General features: G+C 40.2%; 1 protein-coding gene and 1 long non-coding RNA gene across 6 annotated transcripts in view; one reads left to right on the top strand and one right to left on the bottom strand.

Moving 5' to 3' along the window:
• LOC142108888 (uncharacterized) overlaps positions 1–2,212 on the top strand; it is a 46,901-nt gene extending 44,689 nt beyond the window's left edge. Inside the window, exon 3 of the long non-coding RNA XR_012680242.1 lies at positions 132–2,212. This is a non-coding gene — a long non-coding RNA (uncharacterized LOC142108888). The remainder of the gene's footprint in view (positions 1–131) is intronic.
• Positions 1,993–23,867, bottom strand: part of FRMD6 (FERM domain containing 6) — a 118,894-nt gene continuing 97,019 nt past the window's right edge. For all 5 annotated transcript variants that reach the window (XM_075192840.1, XM_075192838.1, XM_075192839.1 and 2 more), the window contains 11 exons: positions 22,005–22,084; positions 19,859–19,935; positions 18,840–19,026; positions 16,426–16,581; positions 14,972–15,037; positions 14,675–14,743; positions 14,144–14,318; positions 12,556–12,891; positions 10,895–11,014; positions 9,517–9,608; positions 1,993–8,333 (listed from right to left, as the gene is read on the bottom strand). In XM_075192840.1, coding sequence (XP_075048941.1) covers positions 8,049–8,333; positions 9,517–9,608; positions 10,895–11,014; positions 12,556–12,891; positions 14,144–14,318; positions 14,675–14,743; positions 14,972–15,037; positions 16,426–16,581; positions 18,840–19,026; positions 19,859–19,935; positions 22,005–22,084 — 1,643 coding nt within the window. In that variant the 3' untranslated portion in view covers positions 1,993–8,048. The remainder of the gene's footprint in view (positions 8,334–9,516; positions 9,609–10,894; positions 11,015–12,555; positions 12,892–14,143; positions 14,319–14,674; positions 14,744–14,971; positions 15,038–16,425; positions 16,582–18,839; positions 19,027–19,858; positions 19,936–22,004; positions 22,085–23,867) is intronic.

The raw sequence follows: 23,867 nt of genomic DNA, 5'->3' as shown, positions 1-23,867 counted from the left end.
ATCCTGAGCACGCTGGGATGTTATCTGCTTAATTAATACATGAGCCACATCTAAGTGGAAGCCCTCACTTGCAATACACTTTTGTGTCCATCATGTACCCAGATGTTTCCATTTTTCTCTCTCATATCTAGGTCTCATTTATATCCATTTATCGATCTACACTACATGGCCAAAAATATATGGACAGCTCCTGTAATCCGTGGATTCAGCTATGTAAGCAACACCCATTACTGATTGAAGTATAAGGTCAAGCTTAAGGTTGAAGATTGGCAGCAGAATGGATCATACTGAAGAGCCCAGTGACTTACAAGGTGCCCAATTTCCAACAAGTCAGTTTTGAAAATTTCTGCCCTGTAAGAGCTCCCCGGTCAACCATAAGCGGTGTTATTGTGAAGAGGGAGCGACAACAGCTCAGCCGCAAAGGAGTAGCTCACACAAGCTCAGTCACCTACAGCAATGCAAGAGCTTTGTTGGGAATTTCATGACTTGGGTTTCCAAGGTTGAACACCACGCTCCAACCTAAGATCACCATAAGCATTACTGAGCATCGGCCACTGTGGCGTAAAGCTTGTTGCTTACATGGCAGTATAAACACATTCTCTGGCGTGATGAATAACACTTAAGCCAACCGTTGGATGGACTTATCTGAGTTTGCAGGAAGTCAGGAGAACGCTTTGTGCATAGTGCCCAGCGCAAAGATAAGGGACAGAGGAATAATGGTCTGGGGCTGTTTTTCATGGTTTGGTCTGGACTCTTAATTCCAGTAAATGGAAATTGTGACACTACAGCATACAACGACATTCTGGGGGATTATGGTCTTCTAACCTTGTAGCAACACTTTGGGGAAGGCCATTTCCTGTTTCCACATGACAGTGCCCCTGTGCACCAGGCTGCGTCCATACAGGAATGGTTTGTCGAAATCGGTGTGGAAGAACTTGGCTGGACTGCACAGAGCCCTGACCTCAACCCCACCGATCACCATTGGGATGAATTGTAAAGCAGAGTATGAGCCAGGACTAATCTCCACACATCAGTGCCACATATCCGCTAGATCTGGCTGTAACAACGTACACTGCTAAGGAAGATCACTTGTGTTGGGAGTAGACACAAAACTTATAATGGGAATGTCAGGTGGGTGGCTGAGCTCATCAGAAATCACAATTTTCTGTCTAAAACCCAAAAAGCTGTAAAAAGCAATGTATCGGATGCCACTAATGTGCCAAAATATTAGTTTAAATAAATGCGGGTGGTTTTCTTCTAGAGTGTCAGTAGGTGGCGCTATATAACTGGAAATGAATAAACAATAGAAATGCAATATAACATAGAAACATAGTAAACTACTGTAATTTTATGTATCTCTGGTTTAGTAAAGAAATTCAAGTTACTGGTTTGATAGAGCAAATTATATATTAACCCCCATTACTGCTGCTGTTTTAGTTGTGTTAAGCCAAATATAACCACCAGTTGAGCTCTCCTACGCCTCCTCTTGAACCCTATATACAAACTACATGTCCTGAGAATCATATTCACAGAATCAACCAAGGATAAGCACAATATATAATTTAGTATATTTAAATCCATATATTAACCTTCTGAAAGGTAAAAGTGGAGGTGTTGCCCATAGCAACCAATCAGATTCTAGATATCAATTATCTAGTACATTCTAGAACATGACAGCTAGAATCTGATTGGTTGCTATGGGGAACAGCTCCACTTTTACATTTTAGAAGGTTTGATGAATCTACCCCTTAATGTATGTCAAAAATGCCTGTAAATACCATAGTGGGTGTCATATCATCTCTTAAGTGTTCACATGGCATTTTGGGACTTGTAGTTCCACAAAAGATGGAAAGCCACAGGTTGTCCGAACCCGCCTTATATCATACAGTATTCAGACAGGGTGTGCTGAGACTAGTAGTTCCACAATAGCAAGATATACAGCTACATTTACTTAGTTTTTTTAAACCAGCACAAATGTGTCAAAAAAAATAATCCACTCAAATACAATTTATTGACCTTGACAGCCAGTATGTACAGTATTTGGAGATACAGAATAAATAACAGCTTTATACAAACATTTTTTGGATATACAGAATATTGTAACATGGTACAAATATAGATTATATTTTAATCCAAAGCAAATTAAAACGCATTACTGATAACGATGAACAATCCTCTGGAACAAAATTAATTTTCTGTCAGAAACAGGGTTTGAAATTTGTGGAATGGACGTTTTCCTATGGCAGCAACATTCTGTATTTCATCAATGGTGTCAGAGCAGAAATGGCGGTTTAATGTGCGTGAGAACACGTCAGCCTGCTGACCCTCGGGGATCGCGTTAACTATTAACGACTTGGTGTAAATAGCGCAAATCAAATCAGTGGTCGCCATACGCATTAGAGATAATGCCTGATTGTCCGCGTCATGGTATAGTTCAATGTTTTATTCGAATTATATGATTAAATAAACATATTCAATCAATGCAACAGATGAATTTACTACAGTATTCTTCTGGTTATGACGACTATAATGTTTAAACCGCCTATAGTTGAACTAAAGAAAATTCTGAAAATTATCCTGAAGAAAAATGTTCTTTGGATTTAGGAAAGAGGCCAATTTGGCACCAACGGGAGGTAAGAGACACAACTTAGTCTGACAATGGAGAATATTATCCTGCTAAAAAGCTCGTATTTCAAATCAAAACTGGGCAATTTGGTAGAAAAATAATTCCTTGCTATTTATTAAATAATAAAAAAAAATGGTTCATAGGAATATCTGACATTGACACGATTGGCACAGTTATTTTGTATACACCTTGAAACGTTAAACTCTGCAGAATTGTGGATACCGGTCTGGAAGTTTGGATTTACAGGATATTAATGCAAGTGGAGGTGTTGCCCATAGCAACCAATCAGATTCTAGCTCTCATGCTCTAGAACGTACTGTATAAATCTACAGAATACATCCGTTTTACTTCTCACTTAGTAGACAAAGCATGTTACACCTATACAAAAACACTGTTTACATTTAGAAATGCAAATATATAACAGGTTGTACAAAGCAGCGGCTATATCATTACATTACGTTCTGTATATACAACTATTTGTCCTCACTTTCCCAGTATTGCGTTAACACTGCTGATCTTACAAACCCTATTATAAAAATGTTATTTATATCTTTTCATAAAAAAAAAAAAAAAAGATGAAAGAGTATCAAAATTATAAAATACTATGCAGGTAATAAAAATAGGTTTTTAGTTATTTTTGTGTAGTCAGAAAAGTTATCGTGCTGGAGTTTCTCTCTTTACAAAAATTGTCTGACAGGAAAATATTGATTTCATATTACAAAAGGTGATTGTTTCCATTAAATTGAAGCTATGACTTAACCCCTTAATGTCATATTTGATATGTTTGTGACCAGCCCAAATTTCACAGTTTTTTTATGTTTGTTTGACTGAAAAAGTAATTTCTAACGGCTGTGTGTGCCTCACTAAACGTCACATTTTGTTGCTTGTATCCTCCACCCCCTATCCAAACAGGTCACTCTATTAGCAAATGGTAAATTCCCAAACTTTGTCACTGTAAAGTGAGTTTACATTTGGCAGTTGCTGATTGCTTTAATTTTAATGCTACACAACTGTCAGTCTGAAAGCCCAGTAACAGTATTTATATTATGTATAGGTGGTTCAGTCCAGTGATGTCACTGGCTCCTAGTGAACTGATAGGCTGAGCTCATGAATATTGGTTCAGTCCAGTGATGTCACTGGCTCCTAGTGAACTGATAGGCTGAGCTCATAATTATTGGTTCAGTCCAGTGATGTCACTGGCACCTAGAGAACGGATAGGCTGAATTCCTGAATATTGATTAAGCCCACAAAATGGCTGCCTCCACTGTGTAGAGCAGACTGTCTAGTTCTCCAACGTGGTTTTGTGATGTCACTTTCCAGGCATAACTTGAATTCATTTGGCACAAGGACAAGAAATGTGTAATTTTAACATTTTGAGGAAAACAAACAAACAATCTCTCCGGGCATTATGACGTATCCCCATATTCTGGTCAGAATTTCTAATGAGCCGAAAGCTTTATGACCAGAAAACTCATTGTATTGTAGAGGCCTCAACAGTGCAAGTAGCTGTCAGCTGTATATAATGAGTTACTGAGGGCAACAGCTGGAGAGCTAGCTCACGCCCCAGGGTATTTACTGGGATAATTATACCTGTTCCATCCGTCACATAATGCCCCTGTACGATGTGGTGTTACAAACACGCCAAGCCGGGTGTGACAATGCCGCAAGATTTACACTCACAAAACGCCCTCCGGCTGCTGCGTTTTAATCAAACAAATAGCTCTATTTTTAACACAAGGCAGGTTCATCGCCACCTTCTTCAGTCCCCCTGTGTTTAATGACCTTTTGGTTTATTTACCTGCAGATTAACATCAGGATTGAAACTGCCAAACACAAAATATTCAGCCTTCGTTCCGGCACGTTACTCACACTGTACCATGAATTTATCAACATCGCAACTAGCGCAGCGTTAAAACAGCGTCTGAGGCTGGATTCATAATCTATGCGCTAGCAACCAAACATGGATCATTATTATAGGGTGGGTCTCTAGGGCACCTACTCTATACTACAAAACATATATATTAATCATGTTTTACTACTATTTCCCAAAAATACTTGCTATGTTTTGCAGACAATGGCAAGAAAAAAGCTAATACTAAGTACGTTGTAAATGAAAACTATGTGAAGAAGCCGATTCGCAGACATTATTTGGGTCCCGGTTGAAAACGGTGTATTTAAAAGTGGACAAAAATGACCTTTCAGCTGTAGTATAAAAACACCATATGCTTTGAATGAAATAATGAGAGATCTAAAATGAAAAATCCATCCTTTGCAGGCTTTTAAGATTAAGTGTAATTGTAAGAAAATAATTAGACAAGACAAAACCCATTCAACAAAATAGGTGTCAGGACAAAATGTCAATTGTCTCTGTTCGTTACATACATTATAATATCAAAGGACTTTTAATTCAAAGAAAAACTCAGCGATTCGCTTTTAATGCATGGGCAGTATATATATATGTAAATATACACGCACTACATTTTTACATATCCACTTTAAGACGACCTAATAAACATAACATATCTTTAGAAAATTTTCTTTACAATCCAAGAAAAGCAGCTTGAATGGAAGTCTTTTTAACCCTCAGTCAATTTATACTTAATTTTTCTGTCATTTTCTCATTATTTCACTTTTAGAGCTCGTGAGCTTGTGCACACGGTGCCTAGTAAAAGCTGCTGTCAGACGCACAATGACCATAAGCTAACTGACCTGTACACACACGTGCCTCTGGGCAAGCATTTGCATTGAATCAATTTTGAGGTTGCCTGAAGCGTTCACAATTGTAAATGCGAGTAAAATATAATGGGAGTTCAAGATTCAGGAGAAGGCAGCCTATCCATTAAGGAAGAACTATTGATAACGCTGAGGCATGAGGCAGTTCGTGCCTCGCACCTCACTGGTGTACTGTGTGCTTAGTAAGTTTGTAGGCTGAATATTGTGACAGGAAGGCCTCTATGATGTATACAGTTATAGATGGTGAGGTGTTTGAAAGTGGTCATAACGCTGCTATAAGGAAGACCGCTGGATTGTCTGCAAAAAGCTCCAGGTTCAAATGCCGAAGGGGTAAAATATATCAATTTAATATCAGATCTATAAGACCCAAACTTATATACATATATACACACTATTGCATTGTAAAAACTTGGATATAATTCCTATGAAGAGCGGATGTATTTGAAAGCTGTCAACTAGCGCAAAGTGGTCCAGGATCAGCGTCCACAAAAAAAAATAAAACGATAATATAGGTGAAGGAGATTGTTCCCCCAGGATAACTGGTTTCAGCTGGGAGCTTGGGGCATCACAAGGATTCTCACCAGGTTATTAATGGGGCATGTCAATAAATGTTTTAAAAATTAATTTTGCATCCTGGAACACCCCCGTGAGCACTTTTCAACCCCATTTATGGTGAACTATATGTCCAAGACTTCCTGGGCTGACTTGTGAGAACCTTTGTTGAATTTATGACATCTTTTTATACATGGATAATGGGAAATGTTTGGGGGGTGTCATCTGGATAGCATGTAACTCATTAACTTTAAATCCAGCAGAATTGTCCGACACCCAGGATTAGACTTCGGTCCTTGTAAGATTGTAACCAACGAATTAGCTGCAAATACCTTTCCTACACAATTCTCTATGTATTTATTCAGGTTGTTTAATAAATCATATTACACGCTGCTGCTATAATTACTATTGCTTCTTCCCAGCCTAATAGTGTTGTTTTCCTAAATAACTGAGCATACATTAATATCTAAGTATATTGTACGTCTACAGATATAGGTCAGGTGAGGGGTTAATCCTGGCCAAGATATCTGCAGGGTACAATAAGTAACAGAGACAAGGTGGTGAGGGGGGGGGGGGGGGGGGGGGAAGGGGCAAAGATGGTACACAGGAGGGCAATAGAAGGGGGAGATTTTGGCAGCTGGTAACTCAATGATGGAAGAGGTAGCAATAAACTAAAATACAGATAATAATAAATTCCAATTAGTTTTGTTTTCAGGATTTCAAGCCCCATAAAAAAAAAAACAGGTTATTTCCCCTATTGTCACACATTGTAATGTGACCTATGACACAGGTTACACACTTGTAGCTTCCACATAGCTGCTCACACAACAGGATTGAAATTTTTGGAGATCGGACGTGGATTCTGTTTAGAGCAGACTAACCTCTGTCTCCCCAGAAACGGCAGAGCTGGGGGTGGTCCCATGCCCGTCACCGCCTACGGTGGGGGGGTAAACGACACTTAACCCGCCAGTTGCTACTTTCCCATGATGCTCCAGGTCTCCAGATATCTCTTTTAAAAATCTAGATCCCACGATCTCTTATTGGGACATTTTACCAGAAAAAGTCCTTTAATCTGAAATCTATGTCTCTATGCTACAGCTAGGGGGCAGTGTTACCATTCCTGACTATGAATGGATAATACTTATGATTGGTTCTGAGGCAAACAAGATGGCGGTCCCCCGCTCAGTGCGAGATATTCAGATGTCATACTGAGAAATCCAATTGTGTTTTCATCCTATAACTCTATAGAAGGTGAATGTGTTTCTCTAGGATATCAGATATAAATAAAACTCAAAGGGGTATATTTAATAACATGGAGCATTGTGAACAAATGACTGTAACCCATAGCAACCAATCAGATTCTAGCTCATTGCTTTAGTGCAGGTTAGAAAATGAAAGCCGACACCTGATTGGCTGCTGTGGGTTACAGCACAGAGCACCATGTTATTCAATAATCCCCAAAACGGTCTATTATGCTGTAAAATCTGTATCTGAACAATACACCTGGCTGGGGTATAAAACCCAAATGCAAAAACAAAAGACATCCATGTAAACTGCATGATGGAATTATTGCCAAATTTAGTACTTAAATTTAAGTATTAAATCAGTGCTGTAGTTTTAACATGGGAAAGTCACCAAATGCTCACATATGGTATTCATTTGACCCTGACATTTTACATTTCATCCATCAAATCCATTTAAACTATATATATTTATATTCCTACAACCATTTCTTAGATCATTATACATGTACTCCTCCCACCATGTTATAGGAGACCATTTTTCTGTATCCGTGTACTACGGCCGCCATTTTGTTGGAGACCATTCTTTGGCATATTAGAGAAATAAATGTTCGTTCGTAGTGTGTGCTAATTTTGTCTGTACATAAAAAAATACCTTATATTGCGCCAATATTAAAAAAACAAACAAAAACAAAACAACAAGTTGGCGTTGATGATTGTACACAAAATATTAAGCTATACATAGCTGAAGTCCCAATGGCTTTCATTTCATAATATCAAAACAGAACGAGTATAAAAAAAAAATTGTCTTTAGAAAGATACAATCTTCCTAAACGTTACCGGAGAGCACAGACATCCAGGCCTGTGGAATATATCTATGTATATTGTACGACAGCTTACACCACAAACTCCGGGACTTCGTCGTGGGTGAGGTCCAAGGAGAAGTATTTGCTGGCTTTCTTGGGTAAGATGGGCTCGTGGATATTGATGCATTGTTGGGCAAGGCAGCCGTTGCAATAAAGGCCTCTATCGTGTGCGTCGTGACCGCAGCCAAACGTGTAGCTCTGGGCAGTGTCCTGACACAAGCCGGCGATCTGTAGGAAGTCTTTCTGGTACAAGCGGATATCGTCCAGGCTCAAGCTGTGCCGATCCGTCGAGGTCTTCGGTTTCCTACATGCTGTCTGTGGAATAATACAATGTTAAGGATCGATTGTTATTTTCCATGATCTGGATCCGTTATTTCCTAGCGATGCAGCCGTCACCCGCACACACTGGAGGGAACCATTTTGTACTGGTTTCAAATGGAAACAAAATGATTCCTAGTCAATAGAGAGGCTGCATTCTCAGGCACAAAATGGCTACCTCCGTTGTGTGAAAGCGATGAGTATAATTCTATCCTACAACCTGCAGATGCATCTGTTATCTGGATATATGTTCTTACTCAAGATGAATTATCTGGTGTCCGTCTTCCTGTCTGGAACGTCAATGGAATCTTGCGATCTCTGCTCTTTCCTGACTGATCTCCTGGCTCCGACCTGGATACAGTCCGGACCTCTGTTTCCAGCTTTCTATCTGTCTGTCTACGCTGCTCCTGACTAGTCCTGTCGGTAACAGCTTTTAGCCGTAATGGTAATTAGTTGGCACTGATCTAACTGAGGCCAGAAGCAAATTGAACACGGAGGTTAGAAGTAATGTACAGTATATATCGCTCATACAATTGTCTTAATAGTAATAGTGTAATTAGGATTTCTACGAACATTCTACTACTTTGCTGGCTTGGTAGAGGATTTAGAACAAATTATCCAAACTGATATCAAATCAGAAATGAACTATCATTTTGGAAATGATCATTAAAAACAAGTAAAATACAAGATTTGAACAATGTAACTATCGGACACTGCTGAGTGTTTCTTTTATCGCCAAGAAGACTAATGTTAAAATTAGTTTATTCAAAATACTGCCCAGTATATTGTCGCTAATGAACAGCTAAGGAAACTGTTAAGTTACTGTACTGCAGAGTGATGCAAGATAGAGAGGTTCCACCCTCCGAAGAAGCTTAATAAAATCATCATCATCGACATTTATTTATATAGCCCCAGCAAATTGCTTAGCGCTTTACAATGGGGATGCAGTAACCGCCTGCAAAGGGATAAGACAGACAGAATACCTGGCAGATTTCAGGTATATTTAGCTCAGTAATAGTTACACAGCCTTCGATACACATTAATCCATTTCATTATTTTTAAAAGCAAAATGTATTAACTGCCTGTGCTACAAAACTATCTCTCTCCATGAAGATCTCTGTCCAAACAACCCATCTAAGTGCAATATGCATTATGAATGATGAGTCAGCAATCTACTCACCTGCGGTAATGAGTCGATACTTTGGCCACGAAGCTTAACCACAGTTTCTGAAGAGCTGGAAGTTGACGAGTTCACTTCTTTAACGATTAACCCTAAATAAGACAATAAGGTGACATTTTACACATTGCATAGTCTGTCTAGTAGTCACTGAGTACACTAATCCCTATTATCCAGAGTTCGTTTTTATTCTGTATAATTCCATCATTCAGTCAGTCAGAACATTCCTGAACTGCACAAAGAAAGAAACATTTGTCATCGCAAAACTTTTTTTTTGTACACGTATCACTGCGAGGGGGTACACTTTTTTTTTAAGGGGTGGGGGGAAGAGTTGAAAAGAGTCTATATTCTTGTCTGCAATTTCATTGGACGAGTAGATTATATTGTACAGAGAGCTGCCAATAAGGAGGGCATTTTATTTCCATTCACAATTAGAAAGTATTTCATTGCACCAATGTGAAGCAGCAGGGACAAGAGAGGATTTCGGAGTGTTTGTGTTATTACAAATGTACTAGGTGCAGCATACTGAGATAGATCAGTGGTACAGCCTATCCTGGCTTTATTCCACCTTTACCTGTTGTTCATTCTTTCTATATACTAGGGTACATCTAACAGACACACAGGAATCCTGCTCTATAAACCTCATTGACCAATATACAGTTAGAATTAGAGATGCTCACTGATTTTGGTTTTAGTTTTGGATCTGGATTAGCTTCGTGTTTTGGTTTTGGCAAAACCGCCCTCGTGTGTTTTGGTTTTGGTAGAAAGTAATCCTAAAATATGCTAAAATCACATAATTTTGATCTTTTTTGGTTCCTACATTCTTATTAACCTCATTAACACTAATTTCAAGTCATTTGCAGTCAATTTAGACCACCTCACAGATCACAATATTATTTTCATACACTTTCGGACAAATACTGCAGCGACCTGGCTGGATGGTAAGCGACAGAGCAATGACACAAACACACGGCAGGTCCTAGCACATCTAGGACACACTGACACACAGCAGTGGCAGAAAAGAAAAATGGGGGTCCGCCCTCCCTCCCACCCTCCGTGATGTTGGATCTTTAAAAGGAATTCAAAACTCATGAGATCCGACGCCGTCACAATGACGTTTTGCCTCGTTTTCAATTCCGAGGGCGCCGGCTCGGTACTCGGATCCCCTAAGTTCGGTTGTGTTCGGTTCTCGAGGAACCGAGCCTGAGCATCTCTAGATTGAATGAAGAGGTTCTGCAGACACTTAGTGGTCATCAGTGGTACTGCAGCCATTTTCTCCCCATCAGTATTTTGGGCTATATTCTATGAGATGTGGGGTTTCTGGGCTCCTGTTACCCCATACACCAGTGAATAGGTACTTAGACCTGATATTTATTCTCACCAGAATAACCATTAGTCTGCTGTGAGAGCAGCATGTCTTCCGTTATATAAATACACAGGTCGGGACTGATTTCCAAGGGCAGATCCATATCCTTAGGATCGTCCACCAACATCTCAATCTCTGCAAGGAAAGGACGACATGTCAGAACACAGCGAAACGGACCAGAATCATTATTTTTATGTATTATATTGCTGCAATTACTGCACTGATCATGTAGAAAAATGATGTATAGTAATGTACATCCCCTGACACTTACAGTCTAGTAACAAAGTATCACAGAATAAAAAACATTTATTATTAAACAGGTGTTTAAAATCTCCAGGAATTGCCTAAACTTTTTAAAACAAATGTACATAAATACACTTTAATATTCCCAGATCTAGTAAATAAATAATATATATAGAGGAGATTTACAGTATAATTCAGAAGCTTTCTGGGCTTGTTAAGGAGTCATTGAAATCTATAGGCTATGACCACATATACTTCATATAACATCATACACGGAGTAACCGCCATATAGGTGAGATTTCACCAATGTGATGCGGCTTCTGCTACCAATGTTTAATCCTACAAGTAGTCAGAAACTAATTTGTTTATTTAATTTATTTATTTATTCAATACTGAACCAGTGAACAACACCGGAGCACAGTATAATGCAGTTGGAGGGTATAACCCCGTATAACATATATTTATATGTCTATGACCCCCAGGTCATAGGCAGATGCAGTAACAATGAATAAATAATAGGATTGACAGTAAGATTCCACTTAATTTCCCGGCATAAAGTCAGAATAAATCATATTACACTATTTATTCTGAATTTGTATACAATTTAAGCACAATCCCAGCTATACAGCTCTAGCGTCCTGCTAAACGGAGAAATATAGGCCACATTGTGAAGAATTGATCTGGGCACTTTGTGGCTTATTACATCCTTCCATATAGGGTATCAATTATTAAGGATCAGTGCCGCCATCAGGTGGGACCATTCGGTACAGCTGTGAGGGGCTTGGACAGATTATGGGGCCCGGTCAGATCCCTCCGTCAATCTAGGTCGCCTGGTCTTGCCAGGCCCCTTAGTCTGACCGCCTGTACCCCAGCGCGATGTGGCGGCTCCCGGTCACCGATAGGCTGGCAACTCGCACCTGTAAATGTCGGTTTTTCATCTTAGTTTCTTGAACTCCACCCAAAACTACATTTTTAGTTTTGGGTGGGGTTCTCCTTTAAGGTGATCACCTTTTTAGCAAGACACAAAGTTTCCCTTACAAAATCTACGCATGTGATGTGACCATTACAACGTTTCCAACAAAGTAGGTCCTAAACGGACAAAGGTTGGACGCTATAGTGAGAGAATCTGTTACCACTTCTTCCATAAAACCTTAAGGAATGGACACGACCATATTAGGTGGCAGAATTTGGCTTCTGGGCCAGAGAAGTGTGAGTCGTGCTCTATGTAATCACACCGGGGTTACGGACACTGGGTGAACGATAAAAATGTAAATTGTTAGAAGCCATGTAAGATACTGAGCCTCTGTAGATGGCTCACATGACAATGGCTTGAACTCAGCTGGCCAGTTACGAGCAGTGATGACGGACGTCCGCTGGAGCGGAGCTCCGTCTATGACAATAGCGAGTATATCTGTGATAGGTATATAGATTACCGTCATCCTGCGAGTCATCCTCCAGCCGGTCCTTGCCCGTGCTCTCTGCCCCGGAGGTGTGGGAGCTGCTGTGAGAGGTCATGGAGCTGCAGGTCTTTAGCTTGCGGTGGAGCGATGTCCCAGAGAAGCTGTCCTCTGCCCCTATGTCCCTGTGCTTAGTATCTGCCTCTATCCCTGAGGTGTGTGAGCTGCTGTGACTGGCCGTGGAGTGCCGGGAGAGTCGTTTGTGCTTGACGCTCCCAGCGCTGCTCCCACTAGCCCTCGACCGCTTCTCCAACTGATCCATGTCCTGGTCCAATGTGTCGCTGATGTACGACTCTCTGTATTGTTTCTTCTCTGAAATACACAAGTGTTAGAAGAGCCGTTACTCACACGCTGCCTACTCTGCTGCCTCCTAAACACATAGGGCCCGATTTATTAGTGATCTTATCTTGTGCAAAAGTTAAGATGCTTATTTTAAGAAGAATCAGGGAGATAAGAGTGAAGTTAAGATGGATTTTCATCTTAACTTAAGAAATTCTTCATTTACGCAGTGGATTTTCATTCTTATCTCCCTTTTCTGGGCATGAACAGAGTGGATTTGCTTAAGATAAGCAAAAAACGGCAGATAAGATCACTAATGAATCAGGCCCATTATCTTATAAGAGACTAGATTTCTGGAAGTCCATTCATGGACAACTCTTTGTGCCTCACCCACTGGGTATTAGGGCATTACAGGGGCCCTGCTCATAAGACTCGATATAGAATAGGATACATATAGCGCTATAGAGTATATGTTCTGTGTCTCATTCTGCAGTGAGCATCGGGGATGTTACTCTAATACCAGTAATTCCAGGAACTCCGTATGTAAAGAGGCCACTTACACAGCACAAATACACAATATATTCCTTAGTCTCCCGTTTTACATTAGGCCTTGGGTAGTCAGTTGATTAGATGGGCATACAGGGACACTATAATAAGTAAAATGGTCCATCTTATGAATGAAATCGTTCTGCTCGTCCTGTGACCTCAACAACCAGCACTGGATTTGTGGAAGGCAACAAAGCCTAATATCTAGGGCAGCAGTTTTTCAGAGGTGGCTTCAGGGTGAAAACAATAAAAAAACAGTGACCTAAACCTTTTGCTGATTACAGTAAAGTAGATGGTGCAGGAGCGGGGGCATAGGTGAGAACGCGGACCTGTTATCCGGCATGAAGAGGCAGCTATTTATAAAGTGTGTCCTGTATTTTCTCTACGGGAGTAAAAGTCAGTTTTGCTAAACAGAATCAACCCTCAATCTAACTATCTTGTCAAATATTAAAGGGGGCTCCCGCCTTTACATGAAAACTAAAATGGAACACTGGCTTAGCCCCCCTGCAACTTTCACTACTACTGCAATAAACTTTATCTTTCTGGCGTCCGCCTGCACTTTTAGCCATGTCTTTATATCATCACACAACATTGTTGACTTTGGTTGAACACAACTGTGATCTGTGAAGAGACCCGCAAAGCAGTCTCATACCCCAGGGCAACGTGACACAACTGATGGCGATGGTGACCATGTATATATATGGGTACAGATGGTGTAGTGTGACCTTGCGGCTCGTACCTTCGATTTCCTCCAGCTTCCGGACTTGTCGCAGAACGGGCTGCAGGTTCATGTACAGCCGGTGGCTGTTACTCAGGAGCTGAAGCAAGTGGCGGGAGCGCAAGGAGCAGCCGGTGTAATAGATTAGCTTCCTGGCGGAGGGCAGGCCGTCCGGTAAAATCTCAAACTTTTTGCCCTGAGAAAAATTCGAAAACACATTAGATAGAGAAAACCCGCCTTGCTTTCCTATATAACCGTGTTATTCCTATGTCTATATTTGGCACCAGAGTGGTTAACACGGAATTTGGAGAAATACTGAACACCAGCAGCTAATTCCATCCTCTTTACCCCAGAGGCCAAGTAAGTAATTTTAACATTTAATTCTTCATTAACTTCTCATGAGCGTTAATCCAGGCAGAGTTATTGTAGGCTTTGGGTTTGTTAAGGCATAATAGCTTCTTTGTCAGGCAAAGCATAGAGTTAATGAGAGCATGCATAATGGATAAACCGGAAAACTAATTGTGTTACTTCCCCCCCCTTCCGTCTACGCACCACAAACACCAGCTTTCCTACGTTCGTCCAGGGGAAGTCAAAGAGCAGCTGTTTCTCCTCTCCCAAACTCTGGAAAACAGAAACATTTCAGCAATCAAAAATTACGAGAAGATGGTAGAATTGGAAAACTAAAATGTGAATTCCATATTTTAGTAACATTCACTGATATAGACCATGAATGTTTCAGGAGATGATGGTATAATATTGTGGCAATGCAGTAAGGTTTAGCAATGGCAAGTTCTGAAATTCACACTGAAACTAATCTGTAGTTCTACATAAAGTATAATTAATGCCGACCTGGAAGATCTGGATCCCTCGTAGTGTTAGCCCAAGAATCAATGAGGCTTCTATCTCTTTTTTATCCTAAAAAATAAAATGCACGTTAAAAGCTATGATCATTAACCAAGCATCATTGATTTATTTTAGTTATTGGTCATCCAGGTGAGTGTCATTGTCCTGCGAAGGAACTATCCCACCCAATGACGTTAGGCCGAATTACTCATGTGTGTAGGTTTTAGTTGCTATTCACCTGGGCAGCTGCAATATCCCTAAAATCCGTTAAACAAAACCAGACCAGGGGGGTAAATGTATCAAGCTGAGAGATTTCCGGCCGGTTTGAAAAACCAATCAGATTCTATCTATCATTTATTTAGTACATTCTACAAAATGACAGCTAGAATCTGATTGGTTGCTATAGGCAACATCTCCACTTTTCAAAAACCACCGGAAAACTCTCAGCTCGATACATTTACCCCCCGGAAGTGAGCTCTGAACAAAACAACAATTCAACATAGAGAGTAGCGCTGGTTATAGTGAAAAATATGTTTCCGTTATTGTTACACTATTAAAAATATATTGTACATTAAAATCATTAATAATAAAATTCCACAAATAATACCACATGTAATAATCACGTAAGTGTGTCAAGTAAAGTGAAAATCACGATTAAAACATATAATGTCCAGATTCCTCAAGCTTTATCGTGCTTATATCCTGTACATATTTAGATTGTCCAATCAAATTGAGAATATATCAATCCTTGTGGACAAATTTATTCAGAATTCCGAACTCTGTGTTTTTAAAGATCCCGGTGTGCGTGTCCTTAGTGTAACCAAAATGAGTTCTAAAACTGATGTTTTTATCAGAGTAGTCCAATATGAATATTATATTCACAGTATGCACTCAGATAATGGGACGTTCATTCCATTTTAGGCAACAAATTGAAGCCATAGGGAAAGATCTCTTTATTGTCAAAGGATAAAATATTTGCTATACCTTAGTCTGGAGAAAGTTTTCACTTGATATCACTGAATCTGAAACTTCTGCATATAAATGGTTCCAACAAGCGAATATATAATCATATATAAATGCACTTCAATATTAAGCTGAGGGTATTTGACAAAACTTGCATGCAACAGCATCAGCTGACGCGTTTCTCCGCCTCTTAGGGGGCGGCTTCATCAGAGGTCTTAACAAAACAACGGAGGACAATCAGAAACCAGAATCTTTATCCTGATCTCTATACTTCTTGGACACCTGCAGTTCTTAAATGAACTCCATTCCTGCAAATAGTTTCTTACAGGGAGGTTGCCCCCACCCGTGTCTCCTACTTCCAACACTTGGCTTAATGTTAAATGTTGTGTGATCAGGATTTTATAGAAGACGCTCACATCCGACATGCTTTCTCAGCTGCTGACTGGCACCAAATGTAAACACATTTCTAGTCTAACACCCGTTAGCAGTGCCCTCACCTTATATAACCGATAGTAATGCACAGCGACGTCCTCCAATCTTGCTGCCTCTTTAATGTACATGAGATGTGCTTCCGACACGGTCAGTGCAAATTGGTCACGGTGGATATTGGGAATGTGCTTTAAGATGTAATCTTTCCCTCTCTTCTTAATCACCTGCGTAAAGACAGATCGGAGTTAGTAGGAGAAGAGCCGGACTGGGGTAATGCAGGTTACAAAGTCCAACTGTAACATTGTAAATAATATTAAAAGGGCCATGGATGTCTGCAAAGGGGCGTGGTTTAGGTGGACTCAGACGTGGCTTAGTTGGACCTGGTGATTGACCAATCACCAGGTCTGCTGTGGACTATTTCCTCCCACATTTCCGTTCAGGGATGATGGCAGGTATGAATATGACTTAAATAATAATAAGCATATAACACATTTCCTAAAGGCAAACAACCGCATTGCGTAAGCGCATAGCTCTGTACACACATTTTTGTGGGCAGCACGGTGACTTAGTGGTTAGAACTTCTGCCTCACAGCACTGGGGTCATGAGTTCAATTCCCGACCATGGCCTTATCTGTGTGGAGTTTGTATGTCCTCGCCGTGTTCGCGTGGTTTCCTCCGGGTGCTCCGGTTTCCTCCCACACTCCAAAAACATACTGGTAGATTAATTGGCTGCTATTAAATTGATCTTAGTCTGTGTGTGTGTGTGTGTGTGTCTGTGTGTGTGTGTTAGGAAATTTAGACTGTAAGCTCCAATGGGGCAGTGAATGAGTTCTCTGTACAGCGCTGTGGAATTAGTGGCGCTATATAATTAACTGATGATGATTTTCAGACAAGCGTTTGCTCTGTGTCAATTCTGACGTTCTGCATGAGCGCTGATTGAATACGCAGTACACTAGGCCGCAGGGAAGCCTTGCGTTAATGAACACGTTTATAACGCTCTATTAATGTGAGAACCAAGTACACGGTTTTATCTAAGCTCCTAACTAGCGTTGTTTTTCAATGCCCATGTGTACGAGCCCTAATAAAGTTTTAATTGTACAGCTCCACAGAGAAAAAAAGAAATCATTTAATTCATTCTTGCCATAAAGCCCCCACCTCTAACTCTCACTCCCCCCTTCATTTGTCAGACACGGCTCTCAATAAAATTACATGGATTTTCTTCTGGCCTCGTCTGCTGATATAAATAGAAAGATTACTACTCCTCGTCCCCCTGTGGTTTAAACCAGAAGACGAAACGCTTGTGAGTTAATGGTCGAGAATGAGCCACATTCTAATATTGTATCATTGCCTCAATGTCAGAAACCTAAACTACAGTGTGGATAACACCAGACTCGTTTCCACTTTCCTGGTCCCTCAGAGATTGGAGCAATCAGTATTAAAATCAATTTTACATGTGATATAATGAATTTACAGATGCGCAGTTCTCCAGCATCATCATAGCGCGTTATCTTGTCAAATTTCTCATTTAATACATCAGCGGATGTCTGTAGGAATATCCCTGCAGCTTATCTGTGCTAGTATTGTACTATATAACAAAATATACAGGCAGGATTACCAGGCGCCAGCGCACAGTGCAGGCAGCCATTTTGAGAGCAGCAGCAGTAATGACGAGAATGCAGCTTTATGCCATTTTGATGGCTGAACCAATTCAGGGGCATAAAGCTCCATTGTGTGTAACCGAGAGGTTCCCACTAATCTCGCTAATATGAGAATTATATGTCTTTTATCAGCATTTACTTTACTTTGCAGGGAACATTACACTGGACAGCTAAAAAATGGCTCCCTCAGTGATCTCACCGGTTTCCAGAGCACCGATTGGCTGTATTTGGTTCAGCACACAATATGGCTGCTGCTGGTTTCTAGTCTATGGTGACCAACGCATTTGTGCATTTTTACTTTATAATCTGCTGTGTCACAGACTCAGCGCTGTCAACTCAGAGAATTATCGGTCTGCCAAATGCGTTCCATAAACCACAAAATGGCTCCCTCAGTGATGTCACTGGTTCCCAGAGCACCGATTGGCTGTATTTGGTTCAGCACACAATATGGCTGCCACTGGTTTCTAATGAACCTACTGTTTAGTCTATGAAACTGCTGCCTCCGATATGTGTAGGTGACACGTGCAATCTAACGTTACATGCTTAAGAGGTGACCATGTGTGTGTACATTTTTGTTATATCGTTTTCTGTGCCACAATCTCCATTGTCAATGCAGATAATTGCATGCCATAGTACACAAGAGCAATAAAGTCGTCTGCAGGTGCAACGCCCTGCACGTGAACAAAAATGCGCACGTCGGAGGAGGCAGGACAAAAGTTGTAATCAAATATATTCATTGTTAATATAATTAATGGGACTGTTTTAATTATATTTAATTTTAAATCTTACAAATATTGCATAGGACAGCTGAAATTCTATCTTACCCACGGGGGAAAGTAGGCCTCTGGTTCGAAGTATTTTCCATAGTGCTTGTTTCTTTTGAAGTTGCCCAGGTCGGCCTGGAGAGCGAAGGCGGCTAACAGGAAGTAGGCCTCTTCCCGCGTGACGCTCTGCGACAGCAGGACTTGTTTCCTCAGGTGCCAGTAGTAATAGTATCGCGCTGTTCTGTCACTAGAAAACGACATCACAAATAACATATCTCTGGGATAAAAACCCGGTTTCAAGTTCACGACCCCGTCGTTTGCCCATCGTTTGTCATTTCAATAAATGTGTTTATGTTCAAAGGAATTTCCTTTAAATTCAGCCGCTACAAAGAGGATCCTATTCAATTGATAAGCGTTAAGGAAACATATTCACAATCTCTCTCACATGGAGCCGTCAGCATATTTTCAGCCAAATGTATTTAATTTATTTGATGAAGTCCAGATGTTTGTTGGGGCTGAGGTTTATACAACACAGCGGGGGATTGTGACATCTGCAGGGCAGACCGGGGACTGTATGTAATCACGTTCAGAGAACGGACGCACAGCTTAATATACTATAGATCTAAGGAATGGTATTTATTTATTTTCCATGACGAGAGGTAGAAATGTGTTGATCACATTTTACTGCTACGTGTCATGTATTACACAGATCAGCAGAAACTATATATACACCAGTGAACTTCATTATGAAACAGGGTGCACTCACATATTTTGGAGGGACGATTTACTAAAAATTCTAAAAAGCAAAAGTGGAGGTGTTATACTAATAATGATAGCTAGAATCTGTTTGGCTGCTATGGGCAACACATTCATATATATATATATTTCATACATCCAACTTATTTTACATTACCACGGGCAACCTTTAGAAATACAAGGCGGAATGCGTCAAACCCACCGTGCCCATAGCTGTGCCATGCATACATTGTCACTGGGGTTTCAAACAGCCAGCCAGGAAAGCCATGTGCGCTAGAGATGTAGAGCGTTACGTATTGGTAGATGATTATATTGGTTCTTACCTTATTAATCTGCCATTTTCAACATAGTATTGCACTCGAAAATGAATGATCATAGGTGGCCCGAACTGGTCAATACCCTACAAGAAGTGTATAAGAAAAGTGTTATGCTACCATTTTGTCTTATAATAGTCATAAGGCCATTAATATACCCCTTTCAACTGCATTCTATAGAAAATATTGAAGACATCATCTGGCCAAGAACTGTGTGATATGTTCAGGTTACACCTCTTGTGCTAATAGTTGTCCACATTGGATGTACGCAAAGAAGACCACTTGCCATGTGCCTAAGCTAGAGCAAAATCTCTAAAGTGGACCCATCACCTACACGCAGAACTAGTATGGAGCCTATTAATTTGCTGGGAACCAGAGACATCATAGGGACACGGCCTGACTGATATTCATGAGGCCTGACTGATATTCATGAGGCCTTACCAATATTCATAAGACCTGACTAATATTCATTAGGCCTTACTAATATTCATGAGGCTTTACTAATATTCAAAAGACCTGACTAATATTCATGAGGCCTTACTAATATTCATGAGGCACTGGTTACTGGTGAATGGGTGTCTTAGGCTAGGGCTACACTAGCGCAGGTGGGTGTGTAGAAAGTACGGACTGAACAGCACTATCACTATTTACTGGCCTAGTTGCACAGATCTGATTGTTCGGTAGCCAGGCCAATCACAACCGATCACTTCCAGGCCAACCAATGACAGACGATGGTGTTCGTTAGCCCACCTGGATTTACATCTAAACTAAACTAAATCCATTAGGATTCCATTCTACCCATACGATCATAATAATTTAGGATGGGGGGGTCACACACAGCAATAGGTGGACAATTTTGTCAAAAAAGACCAGATTGGCCATTCTTACCATTATTCTTTTTTTAAATCTAAAAATATGTTGTGATGTTAATGAAAAAAACAAACTGAACTTTACATTTTATGTCATTTTAAAGATCTTCACTGTGACGTTTGTATATACAAAAATAAATAAATCAGAAATAAGTCTCAAGTAGCGCTCACATTGTTTCTTTAAAGCAAAAAGATATCAGAGGGAGATTAAAAAAAAGCTACAACACAGACGATCGAGGGGGCTTTCCGGATAAAAGGACAGTCATCTGGTATAAACTGGACAGCAGAATCTGATGCACACAATTGTGTAACAAGACAGTAATTTCTACATGCTTAGCAGCCAACAGCTGACTTCCTTCCCTCCAGGAAAATCAGATACTTTTCATTCATTTTCACAAGCAGCGATAGTGAAGGGGGGGGAAGAGTTTGTGATTTTACGCTTCAAAAACCCCCCACAGGATCATGTGAAACTTGAAGCGTGCAGTATGCAGCATTATACGGCCCCTAAATTATTAAGATACAAGTGTCTCAGATGGACGTGGCTCGTTAATCATACAGCTTTCTCACAGAGCAATTATATTCAGTTATGGGGTCAAGACTATTACAGAAATGTTTGAGTGGCATAATGGCTAGTGTTCACTTTGAAGCCACCACTAGAGGGAGCAGTAGTGCAATTCCCTTATGGTAGTTGGAGAAGGAAACTTTGACCATGGAAACTAATGGACAATATTTATTTATGGCCAGCAGTACAATTTACAAGTAACTGGTGGCTTACTGCATGGCGGCTCAAACTCATATGCAAATGTATCAGTATATTGTGCATACTTATATATTGTGTTATTTTATCAGCCGTAAGATGTCCAATCAAGATAAAATACAAATATATAACCCACACCCCTGATAGATAAGATGATTTGCAAACATTGTTATTGATTTTTCTGCTGTTTTATTAGGTGCAGCACAATTAAGGGAATGCCACCTCTTCGATAGTGAGTAAGGATGACAACAGGGGGATTGGTAAAGCCCAGACTACTATCTTTTCAAACTGAAATGATACATGTCGGCTGAAATCTCCATATCATGGAAAGAGGTTAGAAACAACTATGGTTTACTTATCCACCAGAAGGCAGCACATGCTAATAACAATAATGTATTTATAATCTTATTACTGGTGGTGGTAAATGAGTGAAAAAAAACTGTGAACATTTTAAAAGATTAATTTAGAAGATTATATTCTGGTACTGATGCTGCTAAGCTGGAATCTTGAATCTGGTGAAGCGACTTACCTTACTGGCTTCTCTCTTCCACTCCTTGGGGCAGTACTTATAAAGCTTCTGAGACAGCTCCATGTACACGTGTTCATTGTCTGAACAGAGAACAGGAAAAGACTATCAGACAATGTGGGGCAAATACGTCACATTATTAGTTAATTAATCTTCATGTCAGACCAGTTAAAAAGAACTCTAATTTTAAGACTAGACCTCATTCAGGGTTGTATCTACAGCCATATTGTTTGTATCATGAAAAAAATGAGAGCAATCCCAAACATGTCACTAGAGACACCCCAAGATGTTGTACTGCAAATTATTATGACACAAGAGAATTGACAGGATGGTTCTGGGAGCAGAAAAGGGGATTATGGGAAAGAGACAAACAATGGTTCTGTAGGTAAAACCAAACCCTGCGAGACAATTCTGTAACACTTTTCTCAGAGCTAGGACAACCCCATGCTGATTGCTGATTATAATTCAGCAATCTCTGGATATTTACATTGCAGAAATACAAAAAAATGAGAGGATAAAAATTAGGGTTAGCGTGAATATATCCAACATAATGCAAATAATGATCATGACGTTACATGGTTGGGCATAATTTTATTCCTTTCCAAGTATATAGAAATGTGGAAAAAACTAAATCAGCATTAGGCAACCTGATACACCGCAGGGTCTGCATGGGCCGCTCTCTAACCTTCTAGCCTGTTTGGCTGCTGAAAATCAGGACTGTCCCACAGAAATAGGGGCTGTTGGCATCTAAGGCATATGATGTAGCTCATTGACAACACAACAAGCGTTATGAAGTCTCTCCCTGACTCGGAGATCCATTTGATGGAAAATTCAGTCCTCTATGCAGATTTCAGTACTGCGTTCAACAATGTCCCTTTTTTCCCCCGCTTAGACAGCTGTTAATTAACTTAAAATTCACATTGCATGCTCGTTTCAAAGGGGACTCGTTTCAATCCTCCTCTGTCACTTGATTGAAACTCATGGCTTGTTTGTGTAAGGCTTTTTCTTTCCCTTGGTTTTGAAGTACATTTAAAAGAAATCAGCACTCTTGATGTTCCCTCTTGTACAATCCGTGAGAAGGAATTTGAAGGCTGAGGAATGTGAATTCTGCAATAAGCATCTATCAGGGCCTGTTCCAGCTGTCCACATTAATCACAACTAAACTCCACGTGTTAAGCTTCAGAGTTTAAATCAACACTGCCATTCAGGGGGCAAACTGGTGGAAAGTGAAAACACACAGTGTCATGCAACCTTCCCAGTGACCAAAGACGGACACTAAAGATTATTCAATGCAAAAATATATATAAAAGAATCACTTTCCGCCGCAGTCAGACTGTGACCCGTTAGGGTAACGATACACAAAGAGGTGAGAAATAAATATAACATCTCTCTGAGTCTTAAACGGAGAAAAAAAAAAGGAGAAGTATTTGAACTTGTCAGTCTAGCGTGATTGGTAAGCTGTCTGGTTCTGTGCAGTGATAAGAAGGTGGTCACATCAATAACATTCTAGGCATGTTCAGGCTGGTAATCGTTGACCTGCCTGTTGAATGAGAGGGCAAATAAATACAGTTGTAATTAACTTGGTGGCAGCCACAGAGAGGGTAATTGTGTGTTGTCCATCAATCTTCTGCAGTCGACACTTTGCTGGAAGACGTGAAAGATGGTATTTAATAAAAGCTCTATTTGCACTGCAGCTTTCCTCCATGTTTGGATTCAATTAAACTGTATCTACAAAAGAACAACTGTATTTCTGACATGAACTTATTTCAATGTTTAAACCTTGCAAACTATGAAAACTGTGGCCATTCTGATTTTTTCTGAGGCAAATAAATCTACTTTTTGTTTTTTTAAATATGAACTTTTTAA

This window comes from Mixophyes fleayi, chromosome 12, assembly GCF_038048845.1.
Source record: "Mixophyes fleayi isolate aMixFle1 chromosome 12, aMixFle1.hap1, whole genome shotgun sequence".
In the NCBI taxonomy this organism is placed as follows: Eukaryota; Metazoa; Chordata; class Amphibia; order Anura; family Limnodynastidae; genus Mixophyes; species Mixophyes fleayi.
This window is presented reverse-complemented; position numbering and strand designations above follow the sequence as displayed.